Source organism: Nipponia nippon, unplaced genomic scaffold, assembly GCF_047370975.1.
Source record: "Nipponia nippon isolate SJK-2023a ecotype South Korea unplaced genomic scaffold, ASM4737097v1 scaffold_5, whole genome shotgun sequence".
Lineage (NCBI taxonomy): Eukaryota > Metazoa > Chordata > Aves > Pelecaniformes > Threskiornithidae > Nipponia > Nipponia nippon.
The window spans coordinates 22,850,493-22,872,562 of NW_028262369.1; the positions used below are offsets into that span (position 1 = coordinate 22,850,493).

The following is a 22,070-nucleotide window of genomic DNA, read 5'->3' on the forward strand; positions in this document are numbered from 1 at the left end:
GAAACACAAGTTTTGGGCACAAAGAAACCTCTGCTATCAGGCTTAAGGGTCTTTTTACATCTCTCTCTGTGTATTAAATGCTAATAAGCAAACCCTCCAATTCATGTTTTGTGAACACAAATAGTTAAACAACAATTTTAGATCCGTTCTGTCACTGCACACGCTTCGCTCTCGTATAAGCTGGCCCACTCAACGATTATTGCTGAAGTTCAATCCCAGCTGCTCCAGCAGCAGCAGGGCAAGGAGGAGGCATCTCTTGGCAACATGGTTTTTATAACAAAACAAATGAGAATGAGCCTCTGAAAGACGCGTTCTTTGAGACTGGCATGCAATCATCAACCGTCTTTAAAACTGGCAATTTTTAAACCACAATTATTCTTTACCTCAAACAGCATAGTTATATATACGTGGGCATAAGCAGCAAATCTGCCTTAAGAAATATCCACCTTAGCATTTCTGCTGTGCCAGCACCACTGTTTGCTGGGGCTGTGCTGGACCCCTGCAATCCCAGGGATTCATTTCAAGGATCCAGTTTATACTACAGCCCCACAAACAGTTGCACTATCATGACTATTAGTGAGGCAAATCTCAGCGGAGAGATGAGGCAAACAGCCAAGGAAGGAACCTCTGAAGTTCTTCAGCTGCAACACCAAACGCACATGGTACTTACCGACGACGTTAGCGCTTGAGGGATGTCAAGCGTTCAGTACAGAACAGACCACTGTATATTCAGTAGTAATCACTCATTAACTACCATGGATAGTTAATGCCAGCATTGTGGAAAGTGGTAGGTTCCACCCTGAACTTGCTATATGAAGAGATGCGCTGGCATGCAATACGGGTGGCACGGTGCAAACCGACTTCCAGAAACCAGCATAACGCAGCTGGACATGCAGAAATTCAGAAATCATCACACAGCCCATTGCAAGAAAGATGACTGCTAAAAACAATACTTACCAAGTGGTACATTTGCAACCCCCTTGAGGCATTTACACCATTACAGTGATGTAGACCAGTACTAGTGACAATGAGACCTGGGTTCGCATATTTTCCTCTCAACTTTATCTTCCCTGTAGCTAAACTGCATTTTGCTTAGTCTCCAGGAGGCTATAGAGCAAATAAATTGAAGAGCTGCATTTAAGACAAACACCCTTATTAAGCAGTTATTGTTCCACCTGTTTGGAAGATAAACGTTAAAGGTGCAAAAAAGACTCCTTATTTCCTGCCCGCTAAACATTTTCCAGATAAAGCACTCATGAGAATAAATGCATTTTAGCAGGGCTCTGGCAACAGCATCTGTATGAAAAACTTGTTTTCTTTAGTATTGAATTTCAAAATTATAATTAAATTGCTGCTTCTGGAACATCTTGCTACCATTTTTCGTTTTCAGATGGATTTCATTTAATCTCAGATAAAATAGATTTGTTACAAGAAGGGAACAGAGAAAGAGGGATGATCCCCTGGGGTCGCAGGACCCACAGGACTGTCACAGGTGCATGGGAACACGCCACCCTCTGCTTCCCACGTACAACAGCAGATCGGCTTTATTTTATTTCAGCCTCTCACAATGCACATGTAATGACTATTTTCTGAGCAAAATAGTTCACGATATACTCTGGGATCAATATTAAAATTTCAGCCTCTAAAGAAAAATAAAGGAGTGCCATAAGAAAGCTCCATACTGACCGCACAAGCACGAGATCGGATTTCAAAATTTCAAAGTGCACAGAAATTTCTGCCAGCTGCAGACACTGTTCCTGGGAAATGACACTCTTGACACTGCACCATCACACAGAAGTAGCAGCAAACACCACACTGTGTTCATAAGTGAAGAAATATTTTCCAATTTCTGAAGGCAGGGAATACCTATCTATTTCTCAAAATTCTCACAACTTACTCACCAAAATTCTCACATCAACCACAATATTAAAGGCTCTGTCAGTGGAGGGAGCTGGAAAGAGCTGGGGAAAACCCACAGGGATTATTATACCAGAAAATACTGAAATTGCACAGAGCAGCCAGCCTCCTGCGAGGAACACGATTAGCACATTAGTTTAATTCCCACGCATCGCTCCAGTCCACCTGCATTCCCGCAGTGTCAGACCGTGGCCCTTTCTTCGTGTATTAATTTCACATCCTCCTCTCTCGCAGGCAGGCAGGGAGCTAACGAGCAGTCCCCCAGGCTTATTCTGCAGAGGAAAACTGGCAGCGGGACCACAGCTGTTGCCTAACAAGATCTTCATATGAGAAGGCAGAGGAACTCCCCAACACTAGCAGTCAAGCTGGTTTTAGAGCATTTTATTTATTTATGTTGAAGCAGCCCTTTCAGACAGTAAGCTGCTTCCTTACCATTGCAGAAGTTATACATGCATGATGGTGTAGTGAAAAGGTCTTACATCAATCAGCCAGAGCTGTGCCAAATTCTTCCAGACATCTCCTGTTGGTTGTTTACCAATGGTGCAGCATTTTTAGGTTCACGAACCATTTAAGTCTTTATGGAAGACTAGCAACTGCTTGGCTTCCATAGCTTTCATTGGTGCGATCCTAATCTCCTGCATTCAAAAAAGGCTCGCTTTGATATTCAGGAGATAAAAACTAGACTATTTCACTTAGTTTGAAGTATGCCAACCTAGATGGCATATTCTGCATAAAAAGTTCAGAAGAGAAAAGAAAGCACAGAAATAGCACTAACCAGCTGGAAACACTTCCATGACCAACAGGGTACCACATGGCCATGGAGAGCACACAAGGTCCCAAGACAACAGTGACCTCAAAACATTCCTACAACAACTTTCCCTTCGAGGTACTCAAAACGTCATGGGAAAGCAAGTGTAACCCAGGCACAGCGGCAAGAAACACATTAGATAAGGCAACTACCTGCCCCATCTGGACAGAAAAACACCTACTGAAGAAGGAACAAGCCATGAAAATCCATCCAACCATTCATGAAAGCCCAGGTTAATCTCAGGGTGGGGGAAAGGAGTCATGTTTTACTGCACAGGTGGGTGCAGCCAGCTCAGCAAGCCCAAGGGATGGACCGTGGGCCTGGTGGCCATGGAGGGGCAAGCAAGACCCTCTCCTCTCAACAAGCAGGATCAGCTCAACCACTTTTGTAACCCTCCTGAATACATGGTTCACTATTAGAACTAAGCCACTAAGCTGTAGGATGAGTCAGTTTGACAGATCCTCACTGAAAATAAAGCAGGTTTTCATGAGCTTGCTCTGCAACCCTAGGCCTGGTACAGCAGGAGCTTGTGCCCAGAGAAGGACCTCCTCCTTGCGCAGCAGCCAGCCACGAGGTTGGATGTGCTGTCATCTGCCAATGCATCTAACCACAACCTGTGTCTGAATCCACAACTCAAAGTTACTTGCTCCCTACTTCACTGGAATAAATCTGAAATTATATTCAATATGCCTGCAAGTTAAGATGCCCTTGGCACCTTCTATTTTCATGAAATTAAAACAAGAACTTTTAAAACCTAATTTCTCACTTTGGTATCTGGATAAGACAATTTTACTAACAGTTTATAAACAAAAAAGTCATCAATTGTAGTGCACTGCCTATGTTTTAAGAGATATAAAATACAACAGCACTGTAACACCTACAGATGCTGTAGCAGAAGCAAACACTACCACTTAGAAATTGTACCCTCATCAGTCACATCTCGCTCTACAACTCAACTTATTAGGATTCCTTCAGGACTTGTTCCTCAAATCAAAAAGATGCCAGACACCAATTAGTAACAGGCTCAGAAGTTTATCATCTTAAAACACCCACTTTTAGAAGAGAAATAATTTGTTCAGGCATCTGGAGTCCCCAAACTAAGTGGGACAGCAGAGGGAAAAAAGAACAAAGCAGGACTGTATGAACTGTACTCTTGTTTTCTATCCAGTTATATGGATATAGGGAACCTGAACCCGCTTCATATTGCATCAAGTCCCAGAAAGCTAAATAAACTGCATTTAAAACTGTCTGAATATCTAGCATTTAATCTGCTTTATTACCTGAGATTCAAACTATTTATCAAAAAAAAAAAAAGTCCTTGTGCTAAGGCTTTCACTTTATTTTAGATATTTATCATCTTTGCCATGTCTCGGAAGGTTATTATTCACCGCAGAGATTACACGTACATTAACACCTTGATCAGCATCCCCATTATCAGCAGAAGAGACTTCTCATTTAAATCTATATTCAAAGAAAGACACATTTCTGCATTGTACTTTTGCACTGTGACATTTTTAACACACACGCTATTAGAGGAGGAGCAAAAGCACTGATCAAAACTGAGGAAGTCCACAAACTGTCCTCAGATGAGCTGCAGTAACAGCAGACCTGGCTGCACGCTGCTCTAACCACACGTCTTTCTGGGTAGGAACATACTGAGCAAAGGAAACAGCAAAAAAACCTGAGCACATTGCCATTTTCTTTGGGATTTGCCTAGACAGAAACAAAAACCAACACCACATTTTGCACGGAGCAAGAGGTTCTGTTCAGATTTCACAAATCCATTATTTATTAACACCTTTGTTCCAGCAGATTTTTATTTTAAACACAACCTACCCCCAAAAAGCCACATTTATGCTTTCAAAGATTCTTAATTTTCCTTTCACTAAGGCACTACTGTATCTCCTTGTCCTTGGAGAGTTTTATCTGGGATTATACATATGTACCAAAACACAGCTGTTACACTTCTTTTCTCCTTTATTTTTTTCCACATAGAAAAACCTGCCTCTGTCAGCCACCCAATTAGCTGCTCACTATCAAAAGACTGCTTTGGCCTTTCATCTTCTTGAAAACTGGATTCAAGTGAGAGGGTGCCATGGAAACTGTGTCTCAGGTCATTTCCTGTTTCAGTGTTTAGTCACCAAAAATAAAGTAGTAATAACAATAATACTGGTTTTTTTTCTGGTTTAAAAAATGAGTACTTGTTATCCCAGTCTAAAAACCATTCAGTAGCTATAAAAAAAAAAAAAATTATTCTTTATGAGAAATCTTCATCTGACAAACTAGGAACCTGATTTTCAATTCAATGTTCAACTAACTCTCCTGTAAAGAAACTGAAGATCAAACGTGAAGAACACAAAACCTGCAGCAAATATGCAATGAAATTAATGAAAATTTTAAAAACAACAACCAAACCTCTAGCTTTCAGAACATATATGCCTTTTATAGTTCACATGCAGCATACACTGTGTGTGTTTCTTTAAGTATTTCACTAAACAAGTAGGATAGAAAAGTATTAGATAATTATATAGGGGATTGCTATCAAATCACAGAAGTTTCAGGTGCTTTATCTACTCCAAATACCTCCTTCTAGAAACCAACAATCTCAATTACCTCTTCCTTTTACAAAAACAGTTCAAAGGTTGCTGAATTTCATTATTACAAGAGTTGCACTTGACTGGTAAAGCCACAAAAACAACCCTTATGAAAGACACCAAATTCACAAACATGACAAATTTCAACCAGCTGCTTGAGGTTACAGGTAACATCACATTTGTTTAACAAGCCCACGTGCGTGGGAAACCTAGTGAAAGGCGAAGATTTGCAGTGATACAGCATGTATTTCTGTTCATTCATCTGAAACTAGCAAGATGCTATCACGAACCTTTATCCTGAGCCCACATGCAATGTGCTAAAATAGACTCTTTGGGTGATTGCTGGGAATTCCCTGCTCTGCACTCCTGACAAAGTTCCTGCCAACATTGATCAGAAATTACTTAATTCCCACAAGTTCTGAACATAAAACTTTCACACCACCTTGCAACACACAGTTCTTATCTATGAGATCAATCTCAATCCGACTGATCATTTTAATAATGGCATGGTTTTGAGAACTGTAATCAGGAGAAATTTGGACCAGGGACACACTATAGTAGAAAACTGCCAATTTATCTATATTCACATTATTGGGGGAATGGTTAATTTCCGATTCCAGCAATCGGTGCCGCCATCTCCAGTTTCTAAACCCTGCAGGACCCAACTCCTCATTTCCTTTTTAAATTAACACCATACAACCACATGCTCTTAGAAATTCCAGGTTCATTCTATCTGATGGAGCAAGGCCGGTAATGAAAACTAAAAAATATGGGAAAGCTCATGAACTAGGAAGCTTTTATCCTTAAGATGGGTGGTAAACAAAGGTAATTAAAAAAAAAAACAAAACACTCAATGACTTAGGGATGCCTTAGTCATTTGCCAGATTTTCTTCTGTTTTGATGAAAAAAGAGGGAGGGATAAACAGATACCATAAGGTTCCACATAATGCACTTCATTAAACACAGAGTTAAATGGGGGGCTAACAGGGAAAGACAGATAGCCTCGTCTTAGAGGAGGAATTAAATCAAGGATTTTGGAGCTTACTATCACTCGTGTGAGATCACACCTGGAAAGGGGTTATGCCTTCATCCAAAAATTAACAGGCTGGTTGTTGGTTTTGGTTTTATACAGAGAAATGCTACGTGCTTGTGCTGGGGCTGCTGGCAAAAAGGTGTTGAGTGATTTGTCTCAAAGCTTTTTTCAATTCTTAAGACAAAATTCTCAATCACAACAATGATGCCAATGCATAATATCTCGGTTTGTCCTAAGACAAGAAGTGCATTCAAGTCATACAGGAACATGGAGAGAGCCAAGCCTGCTGCCTTTCACCCCTGATTCACTTTAACTTTGGTCACACATGTTCCTCTTGCAACGTTTTCCAATTTAATACCTTCATATCTCTTTGAAGGTATTGGGTGTAACCCAGTCCTCAACTTTCGCTCTCAGCCACCGCACAACCAACTGCTTTACCCTGTGGGGGAACCTGCAGACACTCAACTCAAGCCAGACACAGACCTACTTTTGCTCTTTCTTGACATGATGGAGTCTCCAGCTGTGACTACAGCTGAAAAACCATGGGCAAATATGAGGAATTGGATGAAGACAGGTGGCTGGGGTCCAAGGCAAGAAGCAGAGGTGAGGTACACCGCAAGAGTTACTGCTATTAACACACATCTGTTTGGAGGTGCCCAACGACCAGCAGCCCTCAGCTCTTCCTCATCTGGCTGTTTTCTTAGAAATGTGTGAGCAGCATTTGCACAGCAACCAGCAAGAAATAACTCAGAACAAAGAGTACACCTACCTTTCCCACCAGGGACAGACCATCTGACCAAATTAGAAACCCTACTCCAAAGGACCCCAATCACATCTGTCCAGCTCTATCATCCTAATTAAAAGTGTGTGGCTTTTTTTTTTGCCCCCCCCCCCTTTTTTTAAATAATATTCTTTGTGAATCTTCACTCAGATGTTTCCAAACTGGAATACGTTTTCTGGGGTCCTAGCAACAGGACTACGGTGAAGCTCTCTCCGCTTGTAACCCCACAGAGCATGTGAATTAGCAGCAACTGCAAAAGGAAATGTCTTTATCAGAGCACTTCAGGATTTTTTTTTTTGTTGAAGTTTAGTTCTTTTTGCTAGTGGAAACTTAATTAGATGTCCACTAGATTGTTGTCATGAAGATGTTTGCGAGGTCAAACTGAACATATCCATGACCTTGCAGCCTTATTTTTTGAGAAAGAAAACCTTTTGCTTGCCAAGAATCTGTGGTGCACCACAGACAAAAAAACAAAACAAAACAAAACAAAACAACCAAAAAAAACCCACCAAAATCCAGCTGAGGGATTAAATAAAAGATGAAAGATAACATCAGATCTCAATTTAAAAAAATAAAATTAAATGCTATTCTGGTAAGTGGCCATTACAGACAAACCCGATCTGTGGACCAAACCAGAAATAAAGGGACTACCTGGGCTGAGAAAAGCTGTCTCAATTTCACCGGGCTGGGAAGCCGCTATTGTTGATGCAGACCCACTTGTGCTGCCAAGGGTAGCACAGAGCTCATTGCAAATGCAAAGCCCCAGCTGGGGGTAGGAAGAACTAAACGCGTTAAATGCTGGGCTGGTGAGTGCCCATACCAATCGCCCCGCGTCGGGGAGCGGGGTTCCCTCCCCCACTCCCATCTCGCTCCCCATTATTCTCCATTCAAGCTGAAAGCCAGAAGGTCTTTTCCTCTGCCGCTCCGTGTCAGCCAGACTTGGGAAGCTCCGCAGGAACTGCTGAGAGATCCAGAAACGCACAAAAGCCTCCTTCCACAAAGCGCCCTTTCATCTAGGCAGTGTGTCTATTAAATACGTCCTGTTAATGTGCATACATTTTTATAAAGAGATTATGAAGTGAAGACTCAGTCACTAACTCAGCTACACAATAAGATTTTTAACTCTGTTACTAGAAAACCGGGGTTTAAAATGAGTAGTTGGAAATGCTTCACAACTCCTCTGCAGTAATACTCAAATAGGTCTGGTACCCGCAACGACAGCTGAGGGCACACTTTGTATGTTTCAATGCTTTAATTTCTTTATTTGGTGACACATAGGCACCTCAGACCACGACCACTCTACAATCGGCACTCGTGGCATCAGGATGAACTGGTGAGCTGCCATTCCTGAGCATTTGCGCCTGCTCTCATCAAAACCAAAGCAGTAAACAGCCACTTTATCCACTTTCTCCGTTATACCCCTTTCTACATCTTTTTCCTCCCTTTCCTTTGCTCACAGGGGCTCAGCATCTCCCAAGATTTTGAATAACTAACTCAGGTAGATATAAATTCCTGCCAGCCCTGCAAGAAACGAAGTTATTTTCTGTCCACCGAACAGTGAAAAAATAAAAAAAAAAAAAAATATCTGGTTTTTTTCTTTCTGCATGAAAGCAAGGCCACAAGTTGACAATCTTCACCAGCGTGGGTATGGCTGTATGCCAGCTTCACATACTGGCCTTTGCAGGATCTGCAGCTAGCCACACTGCCAGCCCACTGACTTGCTGTAGCAAGGTTTTAAGATTTTAAATCTATTTTTGGACATGCAGGCAATCAGACTTGGGGCCTGAAGCTAACACTGGCCCTAACCTTACTTCAGAGCAAGAATCCCAAAAAGGCCATGAATCTGTCTTCAGTATTAAAATGAAATGTCATTTCCTAGCAGCAGTGGCAAAAACCCAGTCCAGCTCCTCGTTGCGGACACAGAGGAAGAGCGGAGACAGAGGAAGAGCGGATGGTTGCAAAACTGCTGGGTTTTGTCATGCAGACAGTGCCCTGCAGACCTTCAGGTCCACGCATTCGCAGTCCTAGGCATCCATCCAGCTCCCTGCCAGTCCCTCAGGGATATCTTCTACCATGCACAAAATTTCAGGGGATCTGTTACAGTCATGTTATTTCTTGTGCGGACCACAGAGGTGTGTCCATACCAGAGCTGCAAACCAACCACCTCGGCCCCACACACGTCGTGCGGATGAGGGCTAAGCGCTCGTCCGATGCCAACGGGCAGGGAAATTGCTTCCAGCACACTGCTGGTACTGGAAAGCAAGGAGACAGGGAACAGCAAAAATGACAGAAAACAAGCAAACGAGCTCAGGAAATGGTGGAGCAATGCTGGAAGGCAGCAGAAACCCAGCTCTCCTGCACCTTCAGTCTGCACAAGAGATCCTAAAGTACAACTTCATGGAAACCCCTTACGTTTCCCAATGGGTCAAGGTTTGGGGTCAAAAGCCTTGAACACACAATAACATTTTTTTGTATCAAAACTGCAAAGATATGGATTAATAAAAATAGGTGAGAGTCTGGAATAAGTCTGACCTATGCTATATGTGCATCTAAGTAAAGCAGCTCTCATCTAACTTGGCTCAGAAGAGACAACAGCTTTCATTACATTTTCAAAGAATCCCAAACCAATCATTTCTCTAGTAAAATTTTTAATGACTGTGTTATCCCTTTCTAGCTGCTCAGTTTTCCTCTTCTTCTTTAGCAGGAATTTTCAGGCTCTAATAAATCATCCAGACGACACGCTCAAAGCAGAGAGCACACTCAGCAGGTCTTACTTTTCAAACGAGCCTTCACATAGCAGCTCTGCCTTCATTTCATCCTGACTCCAAGTCTTCTTCCCTTCCCAAAATAGCTGCTGCACCTCTGCTCCTCGAAGAGAAATCCTCTATTTCAAACACTGAAAACCATGGCAATGTATGTTAGGTTTCATTTATTTTTGGAGGCTGACTTTCTATTCTTGGACACATGAAAAAGCGGTGTTTGAAAGTCTGAGGTTGCAATTACCGGAATGTATTTTTTTTAATGTATTTCTAGACTTACAGTCAATAGCTTACTGAATAAATACATAAATACGAAGGGGGAGGGAAAATTACATTTATGTGACATCATGATGAATCATTATTTTAAAATTCATTAGATTCAATTTCTTACCAAACAGAAATAAATTACTAAATAAGCTAGTTATCTACTATTATGGCTATGTTGGGGCTATTTTAATTTTGGCTTTGCATCCAGTAGTTTTAATGGAAATACAGTATCATCAGTATGTAGATATCTAAAATGTTAAAAACCGAACACAACTTTTGGAATAAAAATCCTGCGGTCCCAGCAGTGAGCTCAGCACAGCACGGGTATTTCCGCCCAAGGAGATACAGCTGGATCTTCAGCTAACTGATCTTAACAGCTTCAAGACGGTCAAGCATATCCCTCAGAGCAGCTACTGAAATCATCTAGGGATACGTAAAATACAACAGCAGCAAAATTGGAAAGGAAGAGCTGGAATATTATAATTTAAAATGATAGTTTCATGCCAGTCAAAAATAAAAAATGAAAAATAGACTTCATTTTTTCCCAAATTACACTACTGAGCAGTAATTCACAAGAGAAGGTAGGCTACTTAAGTGACATTAGCTTTATATTTGCAACCTTGACATTGGTGAAGCTAATCCAAAGCTAAAAAAGTTTGAAAATTTTGCAATTTTCATCTTCCTCCTGCAATGTATTTGAGTATTAACTTTTTTCCATTTTTTTTTTTTAATCATGATCTCCTACAAGCAAGACACAAGAGACTGTATATCCAAGAATAACATTTTCTGATTTTAATCTAACAGATCAAAGACTTCAAAATTTACAGTTTAAAAACAGACGCCTGACCGCTGCTGGATAATGTGACAAACAAGCCGACCTCAGTGCTTATTCCTGCCTTCCTACCTGCATCAGAAAGTGCAGTTTTCCCTGCAAATTGTTTTCTGTAGCTGAGCTCCACCAAGCCAGACCAAGGGAATAAATCCCACATCACACCTGGCAGTCCTGGATAGCCACTGGCAAAATAAATGAAAGACAACTAAGAAATTCACGTTACACACGATTCCTTGGGCAAACAATATGCCCAAGGAAGTCTAACTACCTAGACCGCAGTTGTAGCGTATTTAAATTAAATATCCTTTCATTGTTAAAATTGTTAAATGCATTATCCTCAAATTAAATATCCTTTTATTTTATCCTTCGCATACCTTCCATAAAACACAGAAATTCTGTCTCTAAAATGTTGGTTTGGCCTCTCTCAAATACGCCAGTCCACAAGGGCTTGACCATGCCGGCTGTTGTCAGCTGGGAGCTGAACCTTCAGACCACATACCCGCTTCAGCCTCCACCACTAACAAAATACCGAACTGCAATTTAGGATCCACTGGGTTGAAGTGGCCTTTCCTCCTCCATTTTACACTCCTTGCAACAATGAGAGATCCTGCTTCTTTCTTTTCCTCCAAATGGTGTTAAGGTCTCCAAAATCAAAAGTCAGAAATCCCATATGACTTCTCTATCGGAAAAAAACAAGGGGAAATAATGTGCTAGTTTACTGACCATGAACAAAACAATAAAAATATCCTGAAAACAACCTTCTTCTGTACCAGTCTTCCACCAGCATTTGCCCACATGTTGATTTGCAATGGATAGGCTACCACTGAAAGACAACACTTCAGGCAAACTTAATTTTGCTCCCACAACGGCACACGTCTGTAGCCATACCAAGGCAGCTGTTGCAGAGTATTCCCAAAAAGCGCTCCTCACCTGATGCTTGCCAACGCATACAACATCTCAGCATCTACTTCACCCTGAAAAGCATCCCATGAGTGGTTTTTCTCTTCCTTGCTGTTTCAAGGCAAAATAGTACTAATGCAAATCAAACACAACCGGTCTCTGATGAGGACTTGGGCTTTTTCCTGTTCCCACAGCAGCAGCCAGGTTTGGGATGATGCATCAGTGAGCTGAACTGTCCCACGCCATAGCACACAACCTGATACACAGCAGACATGGAATAGTCCCTGGCCAGGAACAGCTCTGCCGTCGCCACTGGCCACGCCGTCATCTGGATGCGCTGAACACCTCTCCCTGCGGCTGTAGCGCTATTCAACTGGTTTTCACACTCAGTTGCCACCATGTGGTAAGGAGGAAGGAGAGGAAACAATGATCGGCCACAAGCATGCAGTGATCACACAGCCGATCTTCCTTATGCTGACATAGCTTCTGGGAAAGAACTGGTGAAGATTGCTGCTTATTTGGTTAAAACCAAGATATTTTGCTAACTTGCCATTCATTTTAGTATCAAATGTTACTCTCACACCAAAGGGAAGTCTGCTATGATAAAATCTTATGCTCCTGACCCACACAATTTGGCGTTCCTTTGTCTTCCAACAAATACAAGGCAAAGGACCCTCCTGGCTCTCCACGCTATTTTCCCAAGGGCTGGTGAGCCCTTTCCAGCCTTGGCTCAGAGCCTGGACTTGCTCCAGCCAAAAAGGCTCCCACTATAGCTATTTTGGGGAGTCCGTCCCTTCTCCCCTCTACCCCATCGCCACAAACACCTCCCCAGGTTCTGTTCAATATTACTTCTGAGGCAAAAGTATGGCCCAAGAGGAAATATTTCTAACGCTCCCTTTGCTGAAAGCAAGAGAAGCAGGGACTGAACCAGAGACAGGGAGGTCACGGGAGCACCCCAGCACGTTGGTGTGGTACCATCCTATCGTCACCATCAAGCTGCACTCACCTTCAAATGCAATCTGGTCTGAAATCCACAATAAATGGCACAAAAATACTCTTACAACCCTACCAGGGTGAGCACACAAGAAATTCTGCTTAAGGTGTTCCAGCTTCTAGAAACCTTTATGGCAACTTCCAGATGTGTCTATTTTAAAGCCTTTTTCCCTGGCCTCATTCCCACCTGTGACCATCATAAGTACAGCCAAAAAATCCTATTGCATCACAGGAGTATGTGCAAAGGATGGCCAAAACCAGACAGAAAGCACCGGCTAGAGAGCTCCGCAGAACTGCTGAAAGTAAAATTACAGCTTTTCTCGAAAAGGTGTTAGAGCTTTTCTGCTCTACTGTGGTAGTGGTTCCAGCCTCGAATCACATAGCCAAAGTCGAGCAAAAACCATGTGCTCTAAGGGATACAGCGCTAGTGGAAAGCTGGTTTTATCAGCTGCTTCTGGCTGAGAACCTGGTAACGGGAGACATAATAGTTTGTTTTTACTAATGATTGTAATTGTGCAAATATACTTTTGCAAAATCACTTGGGAGACTCTACAGAGACCTTACAGGCAGTTGATAAAAGTGGACATTAAAATTTTTCATGGGATTGGATACAAGTATTATTGACTTGTGGCACCATGATTATTTGAAAAATTAACTCAGATTTTCCCTGCTAAATTAGACATGTAGTATTGTACAGAAATCTGTACCAGGGAGGAACACACATAATGCAAGATTCAAGCAATGACTTAGCATGCACTCTATTTTATATTAGAAAAGGCATGTCTTTGCAACAGACACTGGGTATGTATCAATGTTATTAAACTCTGTCTTCCATGGGAAAGAGAGCACAATGATAGCCTTTCAGATTTCATTAACATTGCACATTATTCAACAACAATAAACTACAGGAAAGCAATGTGTGCAGAATGCAGTCCCTCCGTACTTTGTAATTTTATACTTTATTCTGTATTAAGTTTATGATACAAGGAGAGGTAGTATAGCTATTAATCAAAACCTCAGCAGAATTTTTGACATACAAAATGAAGGCTGAAACACCAAATAAGTTACTTAAATTTCAATTTTTAAGCTATATTATCCACGTACAGGAAAAAAGAAAAAAAAGTTAATATTTTCCTATTCAAGTACATACAAATAAATAATTCCTGGGACATTACCCAACCCTCACTGAAGTCCCCAAAGCCCCCATAAGCTCTGACCCACGATGCGCTGCCATGAGCAGACTTCACGGAGAGCCAGGCCCACACTCAGGTAGCCCTGTACCCCAGCCCTGAGCAGTTCAAACTATGCAGTGTCCTGACAAAGGATATACAGAAATCTGGAGTACTTTCTTATAGCTGGGCACTTCCACACACAAACTGACAAGGCTCCAATCATTTCTTTGCCAATTTTTCCCCAACAACTGATGAACAGAAAACAATAATTGTTAAACAAAAAAACCCTGTTAATACTTCCTTTTATGCATGGACATAAAATAATAACTGGTAAACACACACAGAAAAAGAATATCTTTTAATACTTCACATTTCCTTCCCTTCTCAAACATATCTTGCCTTTGTCTGAAAGAAGGTGAAGCACTCGATTTTATTTGACAGTAAGCATTATATTTTTTCTCACCGGTGGCTGGCCAAGCTACTGGTAGCAGAGCAGCTTCTCTGCTACGTTCAGATCGTCAGGCACTAACCATTCCTCCTCTGCTGAATTAAGCCAAGAAAAAAGTGGGCTACCACATGCTGTATTTACTTTTGCGCCTTCTTAACATACGTGTTATCAGTGCTGCCACAGCTGAGAGATTCCCTATCACTTCACGGCGTACTTGGATTTCTTGCTGCTAATAACGCCTCTGGTCCCCACCACGACTGGCGGGGTCCTTCGTCGCAGCAGTGCAGGGGACAGCTAATTATCTTCCAACCCACCTTGCTGCACCACGCTCGGCAACTTTTATCTGCACAGGACAGCTGCATTCTCCCTGTTTGAAGCAAAATGTCAGTCTTCGCTAATGCAACAAGACTTACATCACTAACGATGTCCTGACACTTTGAAGAAACAACTCAAAGCCTAATTAAAAATTCAGATTCCATCTCCGACGTGCAGCCATTTTCACTGCCCTTCCACCAGGACCTCTCTCTATCTCTTTGAAACGTTTCATGCGGGGAAAAAAAAGAAACCGTGTGGAACAGGATGAAAAACTGCTGCAGCACTGGGCTTTCAGAGCGCCTTGAAAAAGGCTGCTGTAGCTGGATTCAAACCAAGACATAATCATGTAAAACAGATGAGGTTTTACTTCACTGGTTTCTACTCTGTAATTATTACTAAGTGAGCAGTACTGCCAAATAATAATTAAAAAAAAAAAATACAGTCAAACATTTATTGGCCTGCCTTCCTTCCATTTTTCTACTGTATTTCAGCTTCACAACTTGAAAATAAAAGGAAAAAGAAAAAAAAAAAAAAGAGAAGTGGTTTTCCATGCTGTGGCTTGGCCAAGAGTCTGCAGACGTCCAGGTTTCAGACCCGGCACTGGAGGACTTGCGGTGCTTTACACCACTTGCTGCGCAAGTACCTTGCGGTCACCAACAGATTTATTTGTAAATACCCATAGAAAGAAGTTGGGGAAATATGTGAAATCGCAGATTTCAGAGATGGAGAACCACGGTTCTGGCATTTCAACTGGTCTGCAGTGCAGCTCAAAATGGGATTTATCTCTTCTAAGTCGTAAATCCACTGTCATTAGCCGGAAGACCATCCCATTAGAAAAAAAAATACTGTATTCTGTCAGAGTTCATTTTCAAAGAGATTAAATAAATGGACAGTTCTGGTGACTGCAACTCTTTGCCATCACTCAGAAATCTTCAAAGAACGTTGATTTTTCAGAACAACAGTGTCAGGGCATCCTCCTCATATAAACCCCCGAACATCTCCCTATCTCCCTGTCATTCTGGTCTGTGCACAATCTGTTCTTCTTGAAAAACATATGGCCAGACAAGTTATTAGTTAAATAAATAAATAAATAATATGCTTGGCAATCAACCTGGAGAAGCTTGTACTACACTCTATTATTTTACAGATCACTACATCACCTAAGCAAGTATTAATATAAAAAGAAAAGAAAAAAAAATTACCAGTAAACTGCTGTTTTCAGAGTCAAAATGCATTTTTTTTTCTTGCAACCTCCAAGATAGTAACAGACAATAAGAAAGGGCTGTTCTTCCTTCACAGAGTTAAGTGTAAAGGATTAAGATGGCAGAGCTGCCTTCAAATATATTCAAGGCCCTCTGGGCCTATAACTTTTGTTACTATCTGGCTAGAAACATCAACATGCATTCTGAAAGTTATAGAAGCACTTAACAATGCTTTTCATCTTCAAAGCACTGCTTAATCCTTTCAACTCTCACTGCAAGTATTATGGCCCCATTTTGGAGGCAGAGATATTACCTTGCCCCACACTATCAAAAAATAGCCCTCACCTTGGACGCCCTGCGCAGATTTAGAGGGTAAAACCTTGCCAAAACCAAACAAAATGCTCACTGATTTATTCTTATCCTGCCTTCACCTCCCAACCAAAAAATTCCAGTTGTTTCAACCAACAACCTACTCTGTAATTTCAACCAGGTCAGACGAGCCAGGTAACAGGCAGGGAGGGTGAAACTCTACCAGCAGACCAGGTCGTGCCACAACCACCAATTTAGTTATAATTTTAGTATTAAGGGGCGCTTAGCTTTTAATTACTGCTGAGTGTCAGCTCTGCCCAGGAGAATATCTTACAGGACTGTCACGCGAGCTGCTCATTCACCAAGCTCCAGCCCTCTGCGAATTATGACATTAGGCTCTTTAAGATGTAGTCTGCTGAGTAATGACAAGTAATAGGGCTGCTCCGACTGGCAAGCGGAGATGCCATTGCACGCCGTCTTCCAAGGATGCAGCCTGCTGCCAAAAGCTGCTCCCTGTAATGATACAGATGCTGTCAACGTGTGCTCTAGCTAACAAAAAAAAGAAGATAACGGTTACGGGTGACTGTAGGTACAGTACCTGTGTCCTGCTGCAGGCAGGGCACCCCCATGCACACCAGCGGCTTCTCCTCCTGCTGCTGGCACAGCACAGCGCCCTCCGTCCCGCAGGAAGGAGAGGGAAGAGTAAGAGATCGCGATGCGGCTGTTTCTGGTAAATTTAGATCACGATGCGGCTGTTTCTGGTAAATTTGGAAGAAGCATTGATGAACTTTGGGGAGAACCGTAACCAGATCACCTCTATGGCTCAGGGAAAAAAAAAAATGCGCAAGGATGTGCGCATACACACCACCCCATACCCCAACACATAAACGGAAATACGTGTGATATTAAGATCCAGCAATGCCATTAACTGTGGTTTTGGTGGAACTGTCAAATGGAGTGGGAACAATAATTAATCAGTGCAATAGAGAAAGTCAGACAATCGATGAACTTTCTATATTTAACCACTCCCGGAGAAATAACACCCAGGATGGTAACAGACAGACGCCCAAGAACCCGCACATCCTTCTGCACTGCAGCGCTCAACACGTGTTCTCACTAAGTGAATACCTCGTACGATACAAATGTGTGTATTCTAATTTGAAACTTAAATAAGAAACCGTCAAACTGCTGTCCAATACGTTCAGTGAATGATGCATCTCACACGTTGTCACCTACATTACATTATCCTCAGCTGCTCTATGCAGTACCATTCAAGGAACAAATTTATATATGAAACCAGAGCACTTACATGGGCGAGAAAACAAAGCATGACTTAAAGGTAATAGTCAGATACTGCACTCATGCAAGTGTCTATAAATAGAGAGCAGTAGTGCGAGTGCCAAAAACAATTGTCAGACTGATGCTGGCATCAGAAATCTCTCTCGTCCTCATTCTTCCTGTAGCTTCAGCCTATACTACAACGCAGACGTAAATGCACCTCATCCCTCTCAACAATGCAAAATAATGCAATTTGATTAAAACCACTAAGAACTTATTGCTGTTGGACTAAATACATTAAATACTGGTAGAAGAAGAACGTATCACAGGAAGTAGGAACTGCACAGAGGAGACGGATCTCATTTATAGCACTAACGGCTGCTCCAGCAGAAATCGAATTTATTTCCTATCTCACAACTTTCATATTCGTTACACAGGCATTTAAGGCTCAGAAATTCCATGGTTCTCCTCTTACCTCCACCATTGCTCCTCTAGTGTCTGCTCTGGAGGCTCCACCTCATCCTCCCTTCCTGCATTTATGGAGGCTCCGTCTACAATTTCCTCTTTTTCCAGACTCAAAACACACCCAAACCAACCTCTCACCTTCACTCCATTTAAGTATTCCCACCTGCTCCTTCACTCATTGGATGCTTCCTCCCCACCTCCAGCTCAGCCCTAGCCTTCCTCCAAAGCCCTCTACCGCAATCACATCCCGCTCCAGCAGCTGGTGACACCACCTCCTGCCTATTACCAGGATGTGCAGACGTGGGAGCCGCAATCAGCAAGGACCAAAGCGCGAAGGGAGCGTGCAAGGGAAGCGTTAAATCCTGCCTCTTCCTCCTCTACATTTTATGAAACTCAATAAAACCGCAGCTCCTAAATGGTTGGATATTAAACCTTCCTCTCGCTACCGCAACTTCCTCTCACTAGGTCCTGATTTGGGGCCTGCCTCCACATCGCCCTCTAAACCCAGGGCAACACCCCTAGATTTATATCCAATTAAAGCCCAAAAGCACTCTCGCTCTTCTTCTGAAATCTCCCACCCCTCCTTTCTGCCTAGGCGCAGTCCTGCCATGGCACCTGTTTGCATCACCCCGAGCATCCCCGCTGTGCCGACGGTCCTGCGGCACAGGCAACCCACCGCCTGGCACCGGGCACCTGCCGGCCCACCACCGCTCACCAACAGCCCTGCACAAGCGGAGAAAAGGGTAATGTCATGCCAGCTACACCCGGCATCGCCTGAGCAGGCTTAGGAAATTTCTGCCCTAAAATCAAGTGAGAAGCACGGGCTGCAGTGACACATGTCATAACATTTTTTTGTTCTACTGTAGAAGGTCAGCAAAGAAGCTTCTAAAATCAGGGGAGGTTTGTTCCCACCAGTTTTTAATCTTAAACAGCTGTAATAATGTTACAGGGGAGAGCAAAGAACAGGCTGCGCATTAGCTTGATGGGAGTTAAGGCAGCCAAGATATTAAGCATATAATAATAGAGCTCAGCTTCAGAGTTTAACTACCAGTTTCACCGCATTAAATTACTTTGGGGCCTTAAATATCCAACTAATAGTAAACACGGTTTTAACATTATTTGCACCCCTGTGCACCCCCATCCAGATTGTTCCCGAGTTCATATCACCACTACAATTCGCTACGGTTAGCTAGTGCATCACAGGAAGGTAGCTGTGTATATTTTTATGAGTTGCTTTTTTAAAGACTATTCGCGTTGAGACGAACGTATTGGATTTTTTTTTTTTTAAAAACACCAGAGACCGATTTAACAATCCAATTATACTGACTTAATTTGCATTAACGAGGGACTCCACCATTTACAGGATTATGCTCCTATCTTTTGAGGGGAAATACATACATGTGTATGCACGGCACAGGAAAAAAAGTGACTTCCTTGAATTCAGTACATCAATAATCTACCTTGTTAAGTGAAGTCATTTAAATCCACCTCTTCTTAGCATCAAGGACAAGAGACAGCTCAGTGTTTTCCCGGACAAAACGCAGCCCTAGGAGGCCGGCCAACACAATGGTGTTTCAGAGGTGAGAGAATGAAGCCAGTTTAGAGAAGATAAAAGGCCATTTGGGTAGAGACCCCTGCTGATCCTATGAAAGTGTCTCCTTTTCAGTTTGGGAGGCTTTTAAAACTGCATTTGCTACTGACCATACCTTCCCCTGAAAGCCGCTTGGGATCTGATTTCACTTTCCTCGCCCCCAGAGAGGGTCGGCAGCCGCTAGCAGTAACGCAGGTACCAGCACACCCCGCAAGTCCGACCCGTCCCCGCACAGAGCGTGAAGGTGCAGCCTCTAAGGCCGGGATGCAAACCACTCCTCACCACCACCGTCACCCAAAGCCCGAAGTGAATTACAGCATCTGAATAAACTTGTCCAAACGCACGCTCGGGCCGGGAAGCATTTCTTTACCCCGATCTGAGCGTTTTCGGGCAGGACTCGACTCATTACAGCTCCCTGCCAGCAGGCAGAGGGATGCTCGGGCGGGAGGCAGGTTAGCACCGAGCCGCAAGCCCGACAACCGCCCCGGAGCGCGGCGGGCTCAGCCCCAGGCCGGGCTCGGACCCCTCGGCAAAAACCGGCCTTCGGGACTTCGGGGACACACACACACACACACACACACACGTTTTCTGCCCGCTTCTACTGTGTGAATTGCAAGTACCACAGGAGTCCGCCGGTGCCCCCCACCCCTCAGCCCGCCCCGCTCGCTCCCGCCGCGGAGCGGCCCGCCCGGGCCGGCCGGGGGCTGAGGGGAGCGGGGCCGGGGGAGCCGGGCGGCCCGCGCAGGGGGGAGGGAAAGTTTGCAAAGAAGAAAAGAACCGGGGAGGGGGAAGGAACGAAAGAAAGAAAGGAATGAAGAAAGAAAGGGCAAGACAGGAGTCGGGAAGAGCGTGGAGAGGGGGGAGGGAGGGAGGGAGGGAAAACCAGGCGAGGCGCGGGCCGGGCCGTACCTGCATGGTGACGACCCCCAGCTCCTCGGTGGCGAGTTTCCTCATCTGGGTGGCCAGAACTTGCGCCTCGTCCAGGATGGAGAACTCCGCCTCGGCGGCGCCCAGCCCGCAGAGCAGCGCCAGGCAGAGGAGGCCGAGCGGCCCCCGGCCCCGCGGGCGGCGGCCCCGGGCGCTGGCGGCGGCCTCCTGCCGCCCGCCGCCCCGCGCCATGCTGCCGCGGCGGGAGAGCCGCGGGCACCGCCTCCGGCCAACTTCCCCCCCGCCCCGCGACTCCCGCGCCGCCTTCCCCCGGGCCGCGGGGGCCGGCTAGGGCTGCGGGGCGGCCGCCATGCAGGGGGACGGCGGCGGCTCGGCGGGCGGCCGCTGCGCCCCGCGCTGCGCGCCCGGCTCCGGGGACACTGCGCGCCGCGGCCCCGCCGCTGACTGAGAGCGGCGGCGGCTGCAGAGAGACGCAAACTGCGGAGCGGAGGAGGAGCGGAGCGGCGGGGCCGGGATCGGAGTCGCCGCGGGGAAAGGGAGGCGTCTGGTGCCGCCGCGCTGCGGGCGGGGGCAGCGCGGGGCCGGGCCCCCCCGCTCCCCCCCGCCGCCCGCTCCGCCCCGCCCCGCCCCGCCCCGCCCGCTGCCTGCGCGGAGGCCGCGCTGCCCCCCGCGGAGCGGGGCTGCCGCGAGGGGAGGCCGGGGGCACGGCCAGAGCGGGCCCGGGCCCCGGCTGCGGCAGGGGGTAGCGTTTCGTCGGCAGCGAGCGTATTCCTAAAAAGCCAGCACACTTCCTTCGGTTTTTTAAACTTTTTTTTACCCTTCTCTTTTTTAAAATCTTTTTCTTTTCTGTTGAATCGCAGTGCAGCGTGCCTGTGTCCTCTCACAACCCGGAGCACGAAGTCATCCATCCCCGGGCGGCACCGCGCAGCACGGACTTGTGCCAAGCAACGAGGGCTGAGAAAATGTTTAACGTGCAATAAGGGTGGAAAATAAACAAGCGAAAGGAACGCACGCAAAGCCTAACCCACTCGATGGCACACAAACGACACCTGTCCTCCCGGGAGGAGCGGCATGGGGAACAGATAACCAGCCGAGACCCCCGGAGGAACGTCCCCTTTGAGGGACAGAGGGCTGGGGTAGGACCGAAGCCAGGCTAGGGGTGATGCAGAGGAACCCCTTTCCACAACCTCTGCTCCTAACCCCGTCCGCCCTGGAAGCCTCTTCCCCCTGCACCAGGTGATACGCAGCAGCACCTTGCTCAGTCCCTCGTCTTCCTCACACCTTCCACCTTCCCTCCTCACCACGTACCTCATTAGGAACACGCCAGGAGCCTTGCGTGCACGTTGGGTTGTATTAGGAAAGCGTGTGCAGAGGAATAAAATTTGCCAAAGGAAAGCAAAGAGTGCCTTCGTGCGGCACCCGGCAGCGGTTCCTGCCCAGCCATCAGCGAGCACAAGAAGACAAATAGTAGGCACATCTGACATACCCTCTAGATTTACTCTTCGTTAATTAACGCTT

The 22,070-nt window shown here is 44.9% G+C and overlaps 1 protein-coding gene across 3 annotated transcripts in view; it reads right to left on the reverse strand.

Moving 5' to 3' along the window:
• CACHD1 (cache domain containing 1) overlaps window positions 1–20,783 on the reverse strand; it is a 113,381-nt gene extending 92,598 nt beyond the window's left edge. The window contains exon 1 of one of the 3 annotated variants that reach the window (XM_087731647.1): window positions 20,574–20,783. In XM_087731647.1, coding sequence (XP_087587773.1) covers window positions 20,574–20,783 — 210 coding nt within the window. The remainder of the gene's footprint in view (window positions 1–20,573) is intronic. The other 2 variants (XM_087731648.1, XM_087731649.1) reach the window with 2 other exon arrangements.
• Between the last annotated feature and the right edge of the window lie 1,287 nt (window positions 20,784–22,070).